We start from the raw sequence: 15,564 nt of genomic DNA on the forward strand, positions 1-15,564 counted from the left end.
AATATTTGAATTCCAAGTAAAATTTGTAAAAAACATTCTATAGCTGATTAAACTACGTGTGCTCCTGATTATTAGTCGTTCTATCTTCGTTCAATCAGTTACGGATGTTCAAAGCGGAATTAAACGGTTCAATGGCAGATATTCAGATGAGTTGACGAAGTTCAGCAAAGCGGAATTAAAAACGAATAGAAAATTCGCTTCTGATCATAGCTGCTTGTGTGCTGACGTCTGAGTGCTGACATGAATAGATTTGTGCTCATGATTAATATAACGTCACTTTTATTCGGTATTATATCTGTTCTTCTCAATTTACTTCTTATCTTCGTCTTCTTCAAATGTCCAGCAAAATCGTTATCTGCTTTTAAATATTTTTTTCTTCTATTTGGTATCTTCGATATTCTATTCTCTTTGATTCAAGCAACATTTGTGCCGGTAAGTTCTCGTAAGACTTTTTTATTGGAAACAATTCTATTCTGTGAATAATGATCGGAAAAGGATTTGACTTAAAGGCTCCACCCCACGAAAATCCACACCACGGATTTGACGTGGTATGGATTTCCGATGATGAAACTCTATACGGGATCGTAGATTGCGGGATCATGGGTGGTTCCGCTCATCTCCCCCTAATAGTAGTAAAAAAAAGCGTGAGAGACTGCGTTTTTCACGACGACGCTCCACTTTTGTACACGTGTCGCGCCCAACTGCGCGGCGGTCGAGAAGCCAGTGAGTTCTCCTCGATCAATTCACACAACGACCCACCGCAGAAACACGTATGTGGGTGCAAACAAATGAAACTACACCATAGGTGGCTGAAAGGACCAGAACGTATAGATTATAGGAACGTTCTAACGCTTCTCGTAGGGAATTAAGCGATTCCCACGTCGTTTTCCAATACGATTAGGGAGAGGTGAGTGGAAACACCTCTGATCCCGCAACATCTACAACTCCATCTTTACCTTTTTGCCGTGGTTTCCCTCACCACGCCAGATTCCTGGGTTGCTGCCTTTAAATCCAGAGTAACGTACATATGTATGTATCTGATATAGATAGTTTTTCTTCCAGTTTTTATTTCACCGCTTCACTTGGCTCAGGCTTAAAGCAGTTTTCCAGAGTAGTATAATCGTTGAACGAATGTTCCACGTAGTTTTTACGGAACTTTGACTGATTTGAAGTTTTAAAAAAGTTCGAAAATAACTTATCTGTTGTTTATTTGTTTATTTATCTATTTATTCATTCGTTTATTTATTTATTTATTTATTTATTCATTCATTCATTCATATATACAGCAATGTACATCAAAGAAAAGAAGATGTGAAGAAAAAAAATATTTGATTGAGTTGGAATGTTTATATTACATATATTATATTATTATGTATTTGTTCGTTATAGAATGGATGAAATAATAAGAAAAACCTTCAAACTTTACTATCATTTGCAATGAGCATTAAGTAAAATAGCAATTTTTGATTAGCGCTGATTTTTTCTTCGTTAAAACGTACGATTGTATGATTTATACAAAATTCAAAATATTCATTAAAATTAGTTACACATTTAATTCCATATGCGAGACATCATGAAATATCTGAAAATATTTATTTTCTACGGAAGTACTAGATTATCCCATTTTTTCCACGGTCGTTAATATCTCAATTCACAGCAATCTTAGTCCTAGACCAAAAGAATCAACAATCATTTATCAACAACGTCGACATTTCTCACATCGACAACGACCACTGACCATTCTGCGAACTATATTTTTGATGGGAACGGCTTTCTTTTTTCGATGAATGAAAAATGAAAATGAAAGAAAACTTAGAAAGAGTTTCCTGAAACTATATAGTAAGTGCAAAAGTTCCACTTTTCTTGAATTTTGGCATAATAACTGAGAGTATTAAATATATCAATCAAATATGTAGTAGGTCTCGACGCGCCTACAGACCTTTTCCAAGAGTAAATCAAATGTTTCTACGATCTGATGATTGTTGGATCAAGCTGAAAGGCATCACCCCACGAATCTGAGGTGGTGCAGATTTCAGGTGGAGTATTCGTATACGGGATGGGAGACTACGGAGAGAGGGGTGATTTCGTCCACTTCTTCCTAATTGCCGTAAAAAACGGCCCAGAAGATACGGCGCCGCACAAGGCTAGCGCGCTCCAGTCGAACTTCCTGCAGAAAATAGTGCGCCAAAACGCCTGAAGCCGTATCTTTCGGGCCTTTCTTTACGGCAATTAGGAAGAAATGGACAGAATCACCCCCCCCTCCCTATCCATAGTCTCCCATCCAGTATACGAATACTCCACCTAAAATCTGCACCACCTCAGATTCGTGGGGTGTTGTCTTTAAAGCCTTATCCAATTGCCTGTGCAGCTGCTCTCAAAGTGGGACCTTTATTCGTCTCCCCTGTCCAATTGCAACAAAGGCCCCACGTTGATCGCAGCCGCTTAAGGAACTGCACTAAGCATCAGGTCGCTTCCAGCCAACTGTAGCATCGCTGATTGCTCAGTAGCTTATAAAATGCCTAATCATATGTATTTTTTTACTCTACATACTGTTCAATGTTCATACTATTTTGCCGGACAATACACGTCCTCTACGTGGGAGAACGCTGAAGATGGTCCCAGAGGATTCTCTGGAAATGCCCTACACCTTAGCCGTTGAAGCAGTGGTAGGTAAGCAGAGTCAGCTGTCTTAGAAAATCCACTGGGACCTTCTTCACACACGCCCACGTGAGGAAACGGTAAAATGGGAAGAGAACTGCTAAGGAAATCCGCACCCTCTCTGATTGCGTCTCCGCTAGCGCCTTATGAACCTCTTGCACCACTTGGTTGATTACTTTATCAGGAAGATAGAGAAAGACGAACTAATACACATTAAAGTAAAAAGGTGTTAAGATTAAGAAATTTGATCATCTAACTGTTTTGGTGTCTGAATTCCTGGATATGTCGCCGGAAAATATAATCTATTTTTCACAACATTCGTTTTTTTTTACCAACATCGATAAAATTTCCCACAAGTAACTTCTATCCACTTATAACGAGCAGCAGGAAGCTATGATCGTTAATACGTTACTCGGTAGGTCGATCACGAGCCATGAAAACCACATAGTACATTTTTTGTCCGTGGAGCATCGTTGCGGAACCCCATACCGGGGCATCGTCGCTCTATTCTTTCCTGAGTTATATTTAATGACGATTTGTATAAAATTATATACGATATATAACATATAACCTCAGTAATTTATTGAAACATCATAACATTATATAATATTATATATTAATATTAAAATATTATATTATTGAAATATAATATTATTGCCCTGCTTGTATTGATTTGCACAAGGCATAGAAGTGGTAGTGAAGACCCTGAGGGGATTCAGAATATGTTTTGTTGGTACCAGTTCTAATTTATGTGCTTCTCCTCCAACAATGGGAAACAGATTGCTCGCTCTTTGAGTTCATTAGAATATTTCTCACCTATACACAGAACGGAACCAAAGACTACCAGAGCAAGGATCATAATTGTTAAAACTGGCGGGAGGAAATGGCTACAAATCCAGCTCATTCTAGCCTTCGGCTCTTTGCTTGTGACAAAGTGTCAGCTTAGTATGAATATCTGGGTGTTGCTTAATAATATTACCTCAATTATGTACGGTACCATATCAGTCCTACTTAACACGGTCCTTATATTTCTGTTCTTAAAATGTCCAGCAAAATCGCTGTCCACTTTCAAATATTTTTTCCTTTCCTTTGCTATCGTCGACATATTCTTCTCTGTGATCCAAGCAGCTTTTGTTCCGGTGAGTTGCGTAACATAAAGCAGTTTTATTATATGACTAAAGAGGGATTAAGATTTGTTCTTAAAGATATCACCCACGAATTTGGGGTGGTGCGGGTCTCAGGAGGGTTATGCCTACGGAGTCGTAGATTATGTGCAAGATGGTGATTCCGTCTATTGTTTCCTAATTGCCGTAAAAAACAGCCCGGAAGATGCAGCTTCGAGCGTTCCGGGGCGCTATTTCCTACAACAAGTTCGACTGGAGCGCGCCAGCCTTGTGCACGTGCCGTCTTTTTACGTCAGTTAGGAAGAAATGGGCGGAATTACCCTCCTCACCATAATCTACGACTCCACATAGGCATAACCCACTTGAAACCCGCAAGACCGTAGATTCGTGGGATGATTCCTTTGAATATGCTCACTACGACATCTTATATGCTTGATTAATTCGTTCAATAGTAGGATTTTTGCGGACAAGTAGAGTTACACTTAGGAAAAGGATTTCTCTCCAACAAGCTGCAGTTAGCGCGAAACGCTTAAGGAGTCTACATTTCGAAATGAGTGGGACCAGAAGTGCCAGGACAACTACCGCTATAGAGATTACATCTTTAGAATTGCTGCCACCAATCTCCAGTTCAACCCTGGTTCAGCGCTCTAAATAGAGCGCTCCAAGCTCCAGTCGTGACCCCTGCACATGAACATTTGCTGCCGTAAGCTTAGCCCGCATACTCATTTGCCGTCCTAGCCCAATGATGATGGGCAGTACGGCACAACATGAGATTGCTCAGGACAACAAAGGCCTCTAGCGATCTTCCACCGCACGTCAACGGGATCGGCTAGGCCAATGCACCTTTGCCGTGCCCGAGGCTGCTCCGAGAAGACGCGTCGGTGGGTGAAACTCGATCACGACTGCCATTCGGAACCCATGTGGGTACGTGACCGAGATCCCATTCCTTCTGCGACTCTCTTTCAAAGGCTTTGGGGTTGATCCTCTCATCCCCACGTCCTAGTTTCCTCCCAATTGGATCACTATAGAATGTGAAACACGATCAAAACACAAGTGGTTTATCCTAGTGGATCACTACTAATTGGTGGAATGTGGTGTGGCGGGAATCTTTTCGCGGTGCGCGGCCAGCCAGGGTTTAAGTGGTATATTATGGAACTATGTGACAAATAAATCTAGTTTGGCGCAACTACAAATTTAAATTGCGGGATACAATTCAAGAACGCGGAACAAGAAAGGAGTCGCATGCAAGATTTGTACTGAAATAGCCGAAACTTAGAGCATTTGGAGTCGGCCTTCATATAGGCTGGCAAATGCTACCGTAGGATGGTACCAGCGCAATTTTTCCATCATCGTGCCGAATACGAAAGTCGTGCGCAGGGGCGACAGATTTCGTTCTCAAATGTGTAGACAGTTGGCAAGTTTTTTTTTCTACGACAAAGGATTAAAAGCCGCCTATCTATTTTCAATTTCGGAACCGACCTCCGCCAAGGTTCGAATACCCAAATTATCCCCAAGCAAACGGATTCGTCAGATATCTTGAGCGATCTCGCTAGAGGGTGGACAACTCAAGAGTGCTTCGGACGAAGGGACAAGAACAAAAAAGTGAAACTTTGCCAAGATTTTCGAGAATTACAATTCACGTCAGAGCGAGATGAAAACAAGTAGAAGTGTTGAAAAACGGAAAAAAACGGAAGGGGATCAGGTAATTGCATTTTATTTTGGCATCTTGAAGGTCACACAATTACACTTATTTATTCACTCATCTGTTGTAAAAATTAACTCACAAAGAGAAGTATCATTTAGATTACTGTAGGCGACGGTGCAATGTTCGTGTTTCTTTCCACTGGTTTTGGAGGCTATGGGGAATATGGCTTTGTTGGTCTTTTGCTCTTTTTCATTGGATGTCTTCTAGTCCTATTGCTTAGCGTCAACAGTTTTTTGTATCGTTATATTTTATTGTGCAGGTGAATGAGAATTCTTAAAGTTTGTGTCTGAGTTTTTCCAGCGAATCGAACAATGACAATTTAGGAACGATCTTGCATTTATCTACACTAAGAAACGATATTTGGTACTAGTATTTGCTGTTAATTCTCTAATTGTCGCCGACTGGACGCACAGTACACTTCGAACAATGCCCGCAACTGCAGAACTCACCAGAAGTTTTCGTCAAAGTGTACTCCGTATTGTACAGATCGACATCACCTATACGGCACATTTTGGATACGATCAAACGGTGAGGTGAAAGGTATTTTGTTTATCAGAGAAAAAAAAATAAAAAGAATGAAATAAACGGTACGTCCTCTCATACTGTCGTTTTCTCTTCTCACATCTGATCGAACTACTCCTATCTTATGATCATTTGAATGCATTCTTCTCGTTCTTCGTTTTCCGTCAGTTTCACACGTCTGATTGGTAATCAGAAAGAGCGAAATTATCCAGAATGGTATAAATAGGGGAAAATAATAATATGAGATTTCTCCACTTGGAAAATTCAAATTATGAGATAGTGTACTTATACAGTGAGAAAAACCAGCAGTTCCTTCGAAAATCCAGAAGAGAAGTGATCAGTGCCCACTAATGTGATCAATTCACACAACGACCCACCTCTGGAACACACATGTGGGTGCAACTAAATGAAACTACACCAACTTATCTTCAGTTGGCGGTTATTCTGCCGGCCTTTCTCTCGTGGATGCCTCGGATCATCATGTACACTGGTCACTGAGTGTGCTATTGATCACTTCTCCTTCTTAAAGGCAACGACGAATCTGACGTGATATGGATTTCCGATGGGTAAACTCTATACGGAGTCGTCGTCGATCCATAGTAGAAAACTACAGCACCGCTACTAACTTGTGTCCCAAAATCCGTCGCAAACTGTCGGAATTTTTGGAAGTAGGCAAAATTAAATTTTGAAAACACCATTCGACAGTAATTGAGCTGCTGATTTCAAATATACTTCGAGAATTTACTTTTGACAAATGTGTGGCCTGAAAACGGTCAAAGTTTCCGTATTAAGTATTAACGCTTACTTTTCTTGTAAGCTTCATGTACAGGACGCAATCTACGCCTCTCTTTGCTATATTCATTTATTGTATTATTTTATTTTATTATTACTGTTTTATTATTTTTTATATTATTATTTTTATTCATTTATTTTTGTACTTATTTTTTTTTTATAATTTGTACTTCTCTTTATAAAGTCTAATGTCTCTGTTCTTATTTAGATTCTGAAAACGATTAGAGATTATTTGTGTTGTATTAGTTTGAACCTCATTGCAAATTTTATGATTTATTTACCTACCTAATTACATAAGGAAATAGATAATAAAATTAATATCAATTATTTATTTATTGTATTGATGTCATATAAAATTAATCACACTACATTAATTATATAATTACAGGTGATGGGAAAGAGTCCAATCGGGATTTTCTGCATGTTACAATTCTTCATCATAATGGTACTCGTCTTCAACACAATTGTTTATTGCATTTACAAAATTATGAGAACGCTAAAACGTGCGGCAATCAGTGAGAATTCAAGAAAACTGCATTCACGAATGTTCAACCTTCTTATCCTACAGGTATGATTTCTTTCCTACATATCACAATTTATCCAAATTATTCCATTGGTCAAGTATCCAGAAAGCACTTACTAGTATTCTTTTTTGAGAAACAGAAGTCAAAACGTAGTGCAAGTTAGGAAAAGTCTTAAGGAAGTTTTCCAGAAACGTCAAACGAAAAGGATTATTAAGTCGTAAAAAATAAAAAAATAATAAATAAAAAATTAAAACAATGAATAGAATTCAAAAACATTTCTCACTGTTCTCCGCAGTAGTTCTGGACATTTCTTACGTATTCTTACGCTGATCCACCTCGTCCCTCTATGATGAAGTCCAACATTTTGAAATTTATCATATAAAATATAAAGAAAAAGAATAGAATTAAGAGAAAGAATAGAAAAGAGAGAGAAGAAAAGAAAAAAGAGAGAAAAGGAATAAAAAATAAATTATGAAGAAAAGAAAAGAAGAAAGAAGATTAGAATAGATACTTACTTAGATACTTAGATGGCTCGTCTTCACTGGACGTGCGGGCCCCAGCATCTCTTCCACTCGTTTCGTTCCCTCGCCGTTGTCGTCCAAGATGTTCTCAAGCTTCGTGAGTGACGTTGACGAAGTCCTTGAGCCGTATCCAACTGAGCTCTCAGCTGGTCCATCCGTGCAGCGAACACGTCACTCCATCTCGTTGGCGGTCTCCCTCGGGGGCGTTTAGCGTCCCTTGGGATCCACTCTAGCGTTCTTTTAGTCCATCTATCGTCGATTCTTCTCATGATGTGACCGGCCCATCTATGTTTTGCTTTCGATACATATTCCGCTGGGTCGCGAAGATGGGACATTCCTGTTAAGTCGGAGCTACGAAGACCGGCAAGGTGTTGTGTGCGCCGGTTAAACTTCAGGAGACATCTCTCAAGGGCTCTGTGGGTAGTAAGTAGCTTCCTAGACGTGGCCGCGGTGTCTGCCCACGTCTCCGCTGCGTAACAGAGCGCTGGAAGGACTGTCGAGTCGAACAGATGGGGACGAAGATCTTGGTCCGTCAGTTGGTCCGAAGCTTCCCTGACGGCTGCGAATGCTGCCCATGCTGCTCTCATTCTTTTATCCAGTTCTTCCTTCAAGTCGTTTTCCATGTTCATAGAACGTCGGAGGTATACGTATGACGGAGTTTTCACGATTTGGGAGCCTTCGAATTGTACTCCTCCGTCCTCGCAGTAGGCGTTCTTCATAAACTGTGTCTTCTTTCTGTTTATTCGTAGTTCTATTCTCTTCCCTGCTTCGCTCAATTCGTTGAGCATCGTTTCTGCTTCATTGGTACTGCTCGAAAAGAGAACGATGTCGTCCGCGAAACGAAGGTTCGAAAGAAATCTCTGACTCAGACAAATGTGATTTGTTTTTTCTTCTTTTGACCCACCATTGGTGTATGTGAGTAATTAGTAAACAAATAAAAAAATAAATAGGCAAATCTGATTACAATCCATTTCAATAACGTTGAAATGTGAAATGAGCAACCATGTGATTTACATCCTGAGTTATTTTTCTCTATATATTTGTATTAATATTTGTAGCCGGATAAATAAGTAAATAAATCCAAACATCATTTCAATAACGTTGAAATGTAAAATTACCAACCATGTGATTTTTTGTGAGTTATTTTTTCCAGTATATTTATTGTAATGTTCGAATTTCAGCTTCTTACACCTATTATGTTTTTATATCTACCGTCCATAGTCAGCTGCATTTTGGTATTTTTTAATTTGATGAATACTGACTATATTTGTACTATAGTCAGTTCTAGTTATGCTGTATTTCCTGTAATAAATCCAATAATTATTATCTACTACGTGAAAGACTATCATATGTATTTGCTTCGCCTGCTTCGTCCTAAGGAGGTTCAGACTCAAAAAATCACTACGCGGACAGTTTGACGAGTATTGCAGTATATGTACTGTCCTTGAAATAAATTCTTCCTCCTTCGGCTCAGGATCTTTTTCTGTTTTTTTTTTCTTTTCAATCAAATGAAAAACGGCAAATGGATTGAGTCCAGGACTCTAACGTATGATGTGCACGAGAACTTATGGCAGTTGGATCGACGGCTATGAAAAATCCTGGAATAGCACCTAGCGGCTGCTTAGAAAACTTGAGGAGATTCACTGATCCAGAGATCTTATCCAGTGTCATCAGTTTTGGGTAACCATTATGGTTAGAAGCACAGGGAGGTTACTTTTATAAATTGTCCCGATTTGGTGGATATTCTTAGTTAATCCCTAAGTAATCCACTGAGTCTTTGAGGAATTTCCCCCTCAAAAGAAATTTTAAAAATGAGGAACTCTGAAATTGATTGAACATTGAGCGAGGATAAAATTTTTTATACGAGACCAACGAAAAAAAAAATAGCCATATTATAACAGAGTATTCTTATGTTGGTAGCAGTAGTGTAGTTAACCCGAGTTACCGTAATATTCGACAAAAACAAAAGCTCATTACAATAATATTGCACTTTCGTGAAAGCGAACAAGTGAGGATATTCGTTTCTTGGTCCAGAAAATTCGAAATTTCTAGATTTTTCTTGCTTTGTTCCTACTCAACAGACGTTTGTATGCCCAAACTCTGCGCTTGAACTCTTCCGCATCCTTGGCGCGTGGTACAACGCATGGTCCTCGTTGTGGATCGGCGTTCACTCGTTCTGGGCAGTACATTGTGTTCAATTTGATAGTATCCCATCTAAAAATGTATGGAAATCAGATTATCCGGGTATGGATGTCTACGTTTGTCCAGAGGAGGTCACTATGACCGTTCGGCTGCAGTGGGAAAATGGGAAATAATAAGAAGAGTTCAGCCAGATCAAAAAAAGTGCATTCGTTTCAAAGACAACAGAATTTCCGCTCGAATACCAATTACTAAGAATTCGTGGAATACGAATAATGCAATATTAAAGGCATCACCCCAGGAATCTGGCGTGGTATGGATTTCCCTTGGAGTATACCCATGTACGGTCGTAGATTATGTATACAAGTGTGGTTCCGCTCATCTCTCCCTAAACAGATGGCTTCGAAAAGCGGTTCCTTACGGCGTCCTTTGTTGCAATGCACCATTCTTGCGCCCCGCCCCCGCCTGCGATTCGTTGGGTGAATTGAATTGTCTATCGAGGCGTCCGGATACATTTTCGACGAATCGCAGGCGGGGGCGGGGGCAAGGGTAGCGCGTCGCAATAGAAGGCGACATAAGAAAGAGCGCTTCGGAGCCGCCTGGCTACACCAACGAAAATCTATACCCCGCCAGATTCGTGGAGTGATGCCTTTAAATAGCTTCGAGTTGGCTGAAGATAAAGGCAGCACACCACGAATCTGAGGCGGTGCGGATTTCATTTGGAGTATCTGTACACAGGGTTGTAGATTATGGAGAATGGGTTGTTCCATCCATTTCTTTCTAATTGCTGTAAAAAAAGGCCCGGAAGATGCGGCGTTGCACAGCGCTAGCGCGCCCCAATCAAACTCCTTGTAGAAAATAGTGGGCCGGAATGCTCGAAGCCGTATCTTCCGGGCCGTTTTCTACGGCAGTTAGGGAAGAAATGAACGGAATCACCCTCCTCTCCATAATCTATGATCCTGTATACGAATACTCCGGAATACAAATAATACAATAATACACCGGAAATCCCTACCACTCCAGATTCGTGGGGTGATGCCTTTAAGGACAGGTTGAGGCTAATTACTGAGCAAAAAAGTGCTAACACTCCTTATTATATGTAACGGGGCCAGTGGGGATAGTCATAACTGAACCTCTGCTCCTTTTCCTTCATGAGTACAACTCTTATTCACTCTCTTGCTGTTTTAATAATGAAATGTATAAATATAAGTAAGAATAATAATATTAATAATAAATAGTTATAATATAATATTGTCTCTTAATAATATAATATATAATAAATACATTATTGATATATCAATGATGACATTTTCTTCTATGCTTATCCTGCCCTACGAAATTCTTTTTTGTCAAACGAGGATTTCTATAGATTTCAATTTTTTGCGTGGACGCCAAAAAAAGGAGCAGGTGTGTTCTAAAGCAGTGATATGAGTGCGACAGCGAAGTTGCTCAGCGGTGACATATTTGATTGATATTATTTTAATAAAAAAAGGTCTAAAATATCTGCATAATTAGGCTACATTAGAATTATTACTACACTGTTTTTATTATGTCTCGGTTAAAAATAAGAAAAATACTTACTTAGTAAGTAATCCTACTCTTTGTCCAGCTCCAATATCAACATCATTCCGAGCGGGGCAATATTGAGTAAGGCGATATCTGAAATTAAGGATACCATTGAGGATACTGTACTGAAGATACGTGAGTTATTGCGAAGCAATTTACGTACACTTGACCCCGTTCAACCGGACCGACGCAACGCAACCGCCGGAAAAGCATGCGCTAGTGCTTCGCGGGAAAGGCAACGATTAGTGCAGCGGAGCGGAGTCATTGATTGCGAGCAGGTGCGCCAAGCAACGCGGAAACCAATGTTCTAGTTGCGTTGCGGAAGCGCTGCGTTGACCCGCGGTCATGTACGTTCATGATCAGTGCCTGGAGCCTCACTCAACGGTATCGATCGTGTATCAGCGCGAATGGCGAGTTTTTTAAAGCAGTTTTCCTCAAAATTAGTTCCGGCGTATCAAAATCCCAAGTTTTAGAAAGGATGACTTGTCGTTTCACTGGTAGGAGAAAATTTTACATCGAAAGAAGAAACACATAGTTAAATTTGCATTAATACTATTTTCGGGAAAAATGAGAGTTCACTCATGGTGCATGGAAGTGAAGCGATGGATGAGAGTTACAATACTTTCTTATCACTGTTATTCCAACCCAATAGAAATCTTTTTTTTAAACTTTCTGAATTTTTTTGGTATAATCGAGACCTCAGGGACACCCACGAATTATTGCTTTAATTTTTGCAGAAAGTATTTGCTGATACTCATCACCTTGTTTTTTGTATTAGGAACTAGAAAAAATCTAATTTAAATAAGAGTAAATTAATGTACTGTTACACTGTAATATTCGAATAACTTACTTATCCCTTGCCCACAATGGGATGGTAATGCTTTCCGGATCGAATGGCCACATCAGCTGAGCCTTTTGGAAAGTGGGCTGACGGATCAAGGGCACTGGTCTGAAAAGAGGACTTAGGTGATTTTTCTGCGATTCTTTCTCGAATGTTCACAAATCGAAAATTCACAAAAAAAAGCGAGATTTAGACAGCAGATGCTAATTTTTGTGTAGCAAATTGTTATTTTAGGAAATTGCTGACCAAAAATTCGCCTATGCTGCATTTCTGCGTCGTCTGTGTGCAGGAGACGAAGCTACTACCGTAAGCTAACTCGACTACGCAACGGTATCTACGTCCCTATTTTCGATTTATTTCGCGAACGTAAGGGGTGATGCCGTGCCTACGGTTACTGGCTCCTAGTTAATCCATAAAAATGATGCGCGTTTAATTGAAAATCTTTGAAAACCGTCCGGAATCGAGTGTAGTGTCGTGAAAAACCGCCTGGTCGGGGAACGCAATTCAATTCTGACAAAACCAGGATTAGTGCCGCTTTGCGCATGACCGGTCACGTTCCAATGTAGCGTGTCTTTTTTTTTAACTGGACTGCAAGCTACGTCCACATCGTTTTAAGAAGTAGAATATTTTAGTGTACGAGGTTGTGAAGAGAAATTAGTGAACAAGGTAGCAAATTTACTTGAAAGCGACCTACAGGATGGAGCATTATGGATTCCCCTAAATTTGTTAAAGGAATCACCCCATGAATCTGAGCGGATTTCAGGTGGAATATTCGCATACGGGATCGTAGATTATGGAGAGAAAAGGAAAAGAGAGAAAAGGCGTAAAAAACGGCCCGGAAGATACGGCTTCGAGCGTTCCGGCGCGCTACCTTCTACAACGAGTTTGATTGGAGCGCGCCAGCCTCGCGCAGCATCTTCGGGACGTTTTTTACGGCAATTAGGAAGAAATGGACGGAATCACCTTCCTCTCCATAATCTACCATCCCGTATACGAATACTCCACCTGGAATCCGTACCACCTCAGATTTGTGGGGTGATGCCTTTAATTAGCTCAGATAATTCGACAGTGATGATGTCTTAATGGCAGCTCAATAAAGTAAACTTATAAGAACTTTGAATTTTATGGAAATCATTTAATTAAACTTTTCAAACAAAATTCCCGAAACAGCACCTCAGAAAGGCGGAGAATCACTCATTTCTGCAGAGAAAAAAGCTATTGTCACCCTATCCTACTGTATTTTCCCTTTTAGTCGTTAGTGGAGGGCAGAGGAAAGAGTTATTCGAAGATTGTTCGATCTGAATGGGTCGATAACGCTAGCTTAGACGAATCTCATCAAATCTATGAGTAACTCTCCCAAGAAAAAAGAAATACTCCAAGAAAAAAGAAAAAACTCACGCAATCGGTTGAATATAAGAAGTAGCATCCGGCCGATACATTTCCTTTTTCATACCTGAACTGGAAAATTTTTCTTCCTAAAAACTCTCCCGAATTCATTTTCACATAAATTTCAGTAATGATCTACTTCTGAGAAATTCCTCGTCACTTTTGAAATTTCTACACTTTCGGAAAAGAATCAAAATTCTCACCCATAAATCTCACTAACTGATCCATAACCGCTCCTCTGGAATGATTGTGCGAGTTCATTTGAAAGGCACTTTCAGCAATGTAAAGTATCGTTCTGTCAACAAGACCTTCGACAGAGTTATCGGAATACGCTGAAGTATAAACGGATTCCACGGATGTTGTACATGTACATAAAATTTAAGTATTGCAGGATTTTGCGGTTGGGATCACAGAGGAGAACAATACTTAGAAACTAACAATATTATTACTGCAGAAAACATCATGATTACTCTTTTTCTAGAATTTTCTTCAACATTTGACCTCAATCAATAAACAATCATCAGTAACTGCATCCTCGGTTTTTTTTTCTCCTCACAAAAACGTTCCTCACTAACAGGAAAATGTTTGAACATCTATGAAAATAAATAGTTGAAAATTTTCCAGTACGGCTAAAACGCTCTTCGTACCTAGTACATACTATTCTTATTTTATTATAAAAATGTACAAAAATCCTTATATTTCCTAAAAAGCGCATATCGCAGCTGGATTTTACATAGTTTTCGCAGGTGAATTTGCAAGGAATGGGGTTAATTTCCCCCATATAAGAAGTGGGTGAATAGGGTCAGCGTGAGAAATTCTGAAATCCACGTATCTCATTAACCATGGAATAAAAGGTGTCCGGAACAAGTTTAATGTGGTGAAAGAGTAGGAGCGAATTTTTCGGATGAAAAAATCGCGGGTCGCAGCAGCAATGACACATTACCTGCATATTTCTTGCTTTTTCGTATCAACACGTACGGTTTATCCATGACCCATCGATCAGCGTGGAACCAAGGTTTGTAATCCTGAAGAAAAAAAAAAACGGAATATAGATTCTTTTGTTTAACAGCGCCAAATGAGTTTGAGAAAAACTTCCTAGAAAATCTGCAAAAAAAAATCCCCTTATGAGTTTAGTGAGTGGAAAATTATGAGTTTTTACTGCTCGTACTCTTTATTTAGTTATTATTTTGTGTATTTTCAAACATTTTTCGCATTAATAACAATAATTAGTCTAAGCGTGAAGGAATTTTTCCATAATCTATAGTGATAGCGACCACGGGAGCGTCTTTTCCACTCCAACTGAAAGTGGGGCTGTTGAGTGATCTCAAAAATAGTGCAGTATCTTATATTCTTTTTATTCTCTCTTTTTCATAATATATTTTTTTCCTTTTTACGTTTATACAATTATGTAATTTATATAATTTTACATAATTTTCCTTTCTTATAATATACTCCTTAGTATTTTCTACAATTCTTTCGTACATATTTCTTTTTCTTTCCCGTAAACTTCTTCTTCCAAAATTGCTGTGATACTCCTTTGCCAGAATTCACCTATTCCGGATAAAAAAAAAATGAAAGAATCATGCAACTAAAAAACCGCATCATTTATAGGGTGACCTAAGATTTTTCTAATAAAGAGCTATCCTTGGAATTACAAGATAACGAAGACAGCAACACATGCTCAAGCTTTCCGTAATCCTCAATCGTAGCCCAAAAAATGTCTAAGGGATGACAATGGAAAATATTGAGACCTGAAGGACACAGGTCTATAAATCAGGAATTCCGG

General features: G+C 39.3%; 3 protein-coding genes across 4 annotated transcripts; 1 reads left to right on the forward strand and 2 right to left on the reverse strand.

The window, feature by feature from the left end:
• Positions 1-5,433: 5,433 nt before the first annotated feature.
• On the forward strand, positions 5,434-7,457 carry RB195_016895 (uncharacterized protein; the record flags this gene model as incomplete). 2 transcript variants are annotated; one of them, XM_064183634.1, is made up of 5 exons in its annotated part: positions 5,434-5,484; positions 5,586-5,746; positions 5,811-6,015; positions 7,190-7,369; positions 7,431-7,457. In XM_064183634.1, the coding sequence occupies 5 exons, from the start codon at positions 5,434-5,436 to the stop codon at positions 7,455-7,457; spliced, it is 624 nt and encodes a 207-aa protein (XP_064039515.1). The 2 variants fall into 2 exon arrangements, with proteins under 2 accessions (XP_064039515.1, XP_064039516.1); XM_064183635.1 differs by lacking the exon at positions 7,431-7,457 and having other exon boundaries at positions 7,190-7,375.
• A 406-nt stretch (positions 7,458-7,863) lies between these two features.
• Positions 7,864-8,634, reverse strand: RB195_016896 (uncharacterized protein; the record flags this gene model as incomplete). The annotated part of the gene is made up of 1 exon (XM_064183636.1): positions 7,864-8,634. The coding sequence occupies one exon, from the start codon at positions 8,632-8,634 to the stop codon at positions 7,864-7,866; it is 771 nt and encodes a 256-aa protein (XP_064039517.1).
• Positions 8,635-9,894: 1,260 nt separating this feature from the next.
• On the reverse strand, positions 9,895-13,843 carry RB195_016897 (uncharacterized protein; the record flags this gene model as incomplete). The annotated part of the gene is made up of 4 exons (XM_013437830.2): positions 9,895-10,060; positions 11,567-11,644; positions 12,402-12,500; positions 13,791-13,843. The coding sequence occupies 4 exons, from the start codon at positions 13,841-13,843 to the stop codon at positions 9,895-9,897; spliced, it is 396 nt and encodes a 131-aa protein (XP_013293284.2).
• Between the last annotated feature and the right edge of the window lie 1,721 nt (positions 13,844-15,564).

Source organism: Necator americanus, chromosome II (genome assembly GCF_031761385.1).
Source record: "Necator americanus strain Aroian chromosome II, whole genome shotgun sequence".
Classification (NCBI taxonomy): domain Eukaryota; kingdom Metazoa; phylum Nematoda; class Chromadorea; order Rhabditida; family Ancylostomatidae; genus Necator; species Necator americanus.